The 5677-nt window shown below is 41.4% G+C and overlaps 1 protein-coding gene across 2 annotated transcripts in view; it reads right to left on the bottom strand.

Annotated features, from left to right (window-relative positions):
- Window positions 1–3725: 3725 nt before the first annotated feature.
- Window positions 3726–5677, bottom strand: part of LOC137997082 (uncharacterized) — an 11361-nt gene continuing 9409 nt past the window's right edge. For both annotated transcript variants that reach the window (XM_068842841.1, XM_068842842.1), the window contains exons 2-3: window positions 4479–5147; window positions 3726–4196 (exon numbers count right to left, since the gene is read on the bottom strand). In XM_068842841.1, coding sequence (XP_068698942.1) covers window positions 4006–4196; window positions 4479–5147 — 860 coding nt within the window. In that variant the 3' untranslated portion in view covers window positions 3726–4005. The remainder of the gene's footprint in view (window positions 4197–4478; window positions 5148–5677) is intronic.

Below are 5677 nucleotides of genomic sequence, written 5' to 3'. Positions count from 1 at the left end.
CGCAGAGAACCCCAAAAATATGAGCTAAAATCCGTGCCGCACGTGCAGCACGATTATTTCTGCTCTTTTAACCAATGATATCATTGTTTTGAGGCGTTCTCGTTTTCATCGGTGAAGAAAATCCTGCAAAAGTTAAAGGACAGCTCCCTTGACTGTGCTTTAATTTTTGCGCTTGTAAAAGATCAGTTTGGTCGAACGGCTATGCATTTGGCGCCATCATGCGGAAAATGCGATATTTTGGAGTGACACATTTCAAAAACACTGATTTTTCTGAGAAAAACTGACCAACAGATTTTGTTGAATTTTAGATGTTTTAGGGAATATTTCTAACATTATCTGGTAATGCTGAATGGGAAGATTTCACCGTCTTTTTTTAAAAGACATTAGATCTTGATTTTAAGGCTCAAAGAAATGCCTTATATCGTTGCCATGGTAACGTTAATTTGGAGGAAAATGCGATGTGGGAAGTCTATGATGGGTACTTAATTATCTGAATAAATTTCGTCTTGATATCATTACCCTAACTGTATCTAAGGACAGAATATGCTTATTTGTTTGAACTATTCGAAAAGATTTTTGTAGTATAATTTTTGATTTCATGTCAATTACAGTCGAGATATGCTAAATGTACTGTTTCAACAATAAATCTCAAAGCAAATTCCTGAGTTAAAAGTGGCGAAGGCTTCCATATGAGTGCAAAAGAAGCAGAAGGCTATGCAACCCTTGATTGTTTGTGAAAGCAGTATGATGCCTAGGGACAAAAATTAGTAACCTAACAAAAACTCTCATCGGAAAGGACGTTATTTACCAATAAAAACAGGAATTTTATTAAACTATTGTCCTCGTTTAAGAGCCCGCGAATTAAGCGTTTATATACAAAAATGGACGCATCATTTAACAATCAGACCCACTGGTTGGGTGATACTTGGATGTCCAGAATAATCAAGGTCGATAACCCTTACCGAGACTTTGATTATTCCGGATATCACAAAAAGTGAATCTAATAATTATTTTATTATACCAGAAACCCATAAGGGTTGAAACGTGTAACGATCCCTTGTGTGCTGGGAAACAAGCTTCTGAATATTCAATTTGCTAAGTACCATATTTGGAACAACAAGAGCGAGGGGTTTCCAAATATGGTACTTATCACTGAAACATTCAACCAATCAGTTCGCACTGAATATTCGGAAGCTGTGAACGCGCGTTACCCGTTTCAACCCTTATGGGTTTCTGATTATACATTGAACGAAAAAAAAATTATCACGACAGTACGTGGTTCTCCGGGTTCTGGAAAGCATTGTACTTCTGGTCATTTGGGATTACGTGTAGTCTTCATTAGGAGTTTTTTTTTTTGTTTTCAGTCTTTTTGATTCTTTAGTTTAGGTAATACATGTAGACCTTTTTCATAATAGCGGCCAGATAAAATATTCTTTTGTTTTAATGCTGATAAGCCTTTCTAGCCTCGCTGCAATGCGCAAAATTCAAAAGAATATGTTAACTAAAATGAGGCCAGTAGGTACAATTAACGTAAATACAATAGAATATCAAATCGGTCGCGATTTCTTGAAAGTAATCTATGTCTGCCCCGGTACCTGCAGAAGGAACAACAGGCAACCCAAACGCATAATTCGGATGTTCAGTCAACGTAACGATTTGTAGGGTTTATATGGAAAACATGAATTGCCCCAAAAAAATCGGCTAATTCTGGTTTACAGTGAGGAAAATAAACGAAATATACTTGCTTTTACTTCACCTTGTGTTCTTGTGTTTATCTGATAGGAGCAAATTTCAAATCTTTAATAGCCCAGAGCGCCTCAGTCATAACTACTCTCAAACATCGCCAAAAAATATGAAGCAAAAATGAAACCTGTGCTGTGCTCTAATTTTGCGCGGATAAAAGATCAACACGGTTGAACTGCTTTCCACTTGGCGGCACCAGGATGTGGGAAAAGCAATATTTTGGGGTATATCTAAGCTCAAAGGGAGGCGCGGTGGCCTCATGTTTAGTGCGCTCGACTCCGGATCCAGTGGTCCGGGTTCGGGTCCTGGCCTGCGACATTGTGTTGTGTTCTTGGGCAAGACACTTTCCTCTCACGGTGCCTCTCTCCACCCAGGTGTATAAATGGGAACCGGCGAGTTTAATGCTAGGGGTAACACTGCGATGGACTGGCATCCCATCCAGGGGGGAGTGGAAATACTCCTAGTCACTTCATGCCACAGGAACCAGAGATAAGCGCTGGCTTGATGGGCCTTCTAGGCTCACACCAGACAGTACCTACCCTACCTTTACCTAAGCTCAAAAGATGAGAAATCGGACTGGACGTCTTTGTATCGAAGTCTTTTAACCCATCGCTTATTTGAAACTTCGAGACAGCCAGCGAAATTTAACGAATGAAATTGATCCAAAAGACATGCACATTTTTCATTACCAAAGAAGCGAATGCTGAAGAAGTTCAAGTTGAATGAAGAGCAAGTGGATCCTGATCCTGTTGGAAAAAAACTGAATCCGCTCAAGCGGTGACTATACTATTTCTTACGTTCTAAACGTCAGTTATTCTCTCTTTTTGCGGTGGTAAATCGATGTTTATCCACTCGTTTTGTAAATTACACTCCTGTAGACCATTTCATTACCATTCCCTTGGGTATTCTTTACCGGAAGCCAAAATTAAAAGGATCATTCCAACCAGTAACCCACAGTCAAAAGCAGATTCTGCTTTTCAGTGATTCGTTATCTGCTTTTTGATTATGGCAAACGAGCAAGATCATTGACTTGCCTCGAACTTGTCTCCTACCAACTTTTTTGTGGACCAGCTTCGATTCCCAGACTCGGTGTCACATGTGCTGTGGGATGAGTTTGTTGGTTCTCTCGTCTGCTCCAAGAGGGTTTTCTCCGCCGGTACTTTGGTTTTCCCCTCTCCATGTGAAAACCAATGTTTAATCTGAGTGATTGATTTGATTTCGATTAGGCCAGTTTCGTATTCTCAAGGTTAGACTGGATCTAGCATGAAATGCGATTCCTCTGCATTAGTCTCCATTTCGTGCTCGATCCAACCCAATCGTTAGAATACGTAGTGCCCCAGCGCAAGAACACTTTATATTTGTTTTCAGATCGATTTTTCAAAAAGAAAAAAAAGACGTTTCTTGTAGTTTCGTTTTCCGGTATTACAGAAATAGAGCAAAATCAAAGACACCAAAATTTTCTCTTCATAAATACTTCTTAATCTGAAACCACATTGTTAAATTTAAACTAAAAGATCCGTTTGACTTTGACCGACAGCGTTAGGGTAATGTCAAGAGAAAATGAGGGAACAGAGAGGGAGGCTCAAGGCGTTGGCCGGGATATGTTATGTCCACGAAAGTTATTTCTAGACGAGCGGAGGTCTTTGTTCTAGAGGAAGTCTGTCTTCTGAGACGTCCGCATGCAGTCTTGCCTCGCTCTCAGGTTCTTAATGAAAAGAGAAAATGATGGCGCACGTGAAGGGCTGATGAATATATATTTTCTTTCAAACATCGGACCGAGGTTGGCCTGCATGCGGACGTCTCGGAAGACTTCCGCTAGTCTAAAAATAACTTTCGTGGACATGACATATCCCAAGGGCTGGACCGGGAGCCTCCTTCTCTGTCCCCTCATTTTCTCTTGGTAATGTCCATTGAACGTTTAGTTTATAGGCTCAACTGTGCTAAACATTCGATGATTTGTCCAAATTGCATAACAAACAAAATAAGATCCATCATTGCTTTTTTTAAGAGAAACTGGTCATGGAGGTAACATGATCTCAAAAAGGTGATAAGTTGAATGTTCTCTAGCTAAACCTAGTAAAATCGTGAACCTGAGAAAATTAAAACAAGTTGCGGGTACTGAAGCTGCGCTTGTAGCACCTTAGTTGGTCATTAACTTAATTATGATGAAGCGTTTCACTGAAAACTTGAACGAATATTCTTTTTTTTTCAAAACTGAACTGTGAAGCTTTTCCTAGCTTTCGGGCTGTCCACGACCAAGTATTATTCTATTATGTTTGTAAAAATTTTCATGAAAGAAACAAACTTATAATCTGGAGCGTAAGGTAGGTTGACAGCCTTCCTTGGATCCGGTATCTTGTTGCCGGCTCCATCTTTGTTTGTGGCAGGGGCTGATCCAAGCTTTTGGGACCACAGTGTGTTGTTATCCAAACGCATGCAATGGTAATCCGTGCCTGAAAAACAAAAGTTAATAAACTGAAAGTAAGTAAAACTATTGCAAATCCTGGTCTGAATAACGTGAAATTTTGGTCAGATTCAGGACTTTATGATAGATTGCATGTTCCGAAATAATCGTCTTGTAATTTTCACGCTCATCTGGCATTCATCGAATGTACAGTACCCAAATAAATTCAATCTTTTCTTTGAAAAGGTAATTTTGAACACTTCCTCAGTAAGCACTGACTCAGAAATGTCTTTCAGCAATTACTGGGAAGAAAGAATATGCGATCTCTTACCAACAGCAACAAAAAGTGCCACCAAGCAGTTTGGCTGTTCCGGTGCCGCGGGGCAAGGGGCCTCTGGAGGCACATCCATTTTTAACCAACCGTCACTTTCGACAGCTGCAAGTACGTTGGCAACAGTCATTTCGGTGATTGGTTTACCACTGGCTTGACCAGGCTGTGCAAAACTGTTGGTTATCTTGTCGTTTGCGTAGTTGTAGGCATTGTTATTGGGTTGAACGCAATTGGTGTTCCACCTTGCCAAGTTCAGTGGAGGTGCGTAGTGTAGTATCTTTCCAACTACTCGTGGAACATCTTGAGGGGTGGTACTCTGGGTTTTATCAGGTATCTTAGCTGAGACAGCTCCTGAGTCGATCGCTTGCAAAACCTTTTTCCGCAAGTCGTCTCTGATCAATCCTTCGGGCATGGTGTCCAGCAATAGCTTTTGCAGGGCTGCTGTCTCCTGGCCGACAATTAAGTCTGCTTGCTCAGCGTCGAAGGGCTGCACTAAGAAACCCCTGAAGCCAAGAATGGAGGGCATCTGTTCGTGACGGTAGGTGATTCCTTTGGCTCTGGCATCGTCCAAATGCTCCTTAATCGTTTTGAAGCTCTCATGTCGGGAATCAAACTTCCAAACAGGATCAGGAAGACCACTATATATGGCCAAAGTCACCTTATTCTCTTCTAAATGGGAAGAAAATAGTATGTTAGTATTGAGAGGACTGTGCGTAGATATCTTAGGACATTCCTGAGCCATCTCAGTTCTGATATATTGATAAATGTAAATGTGAATGTAAATGTGCGCTTAGTTGACCACTCCCTACAATGGCTTTTCAGGATCAACCGGCTGAATGGGATCGGACCGAATGCATGTGAACGCGATCCACGTGTGATCACCGCAAACCCAGCCAGATGTAATTGGGAGTCGATTTTGGGGAGGGAGGAAAACCGGAGTACCCGGAGAAAAACCCTCGGAGTCAGGTTGAGATCGACTGAAACTCACCCACATACGACCCGAGCCCAGAGGTGAACCTGGGTCACAGAGGTGGGAGGTACGATTGCTGACCACTAGACCACCCTGACTCCCCATAAGTAAATGGTATATTTAAATGAGCTGTTAAATCTGGGCAAGTTTGATTACACTGGTAATCAGGTTTTTTAGGATCACTAGAATTTTCCCACCGTGCCCGAGCCTCCTAAGGACTCAGTTTATT

The sequence above is a fragment of the Montipora foliosa genome, chromosome 3, assembly GCF_036669935.1.
Source record: "Montipora foliosa isolate CH-2021 chromosome 3, ASM3666993v2, whole genome shotgun sequence".
NCBI classification, from domain to species: Eukaryota; Metazoa; Cnidaria; class Anthozoa; order Scleractinia; family Acroporidae; genus Montipora; species Montipora foliosa.
Note: the sequence above shows the minus strand (reverse complement) of the source record. Positions and strands in the feature narration are given on the sequence as shown.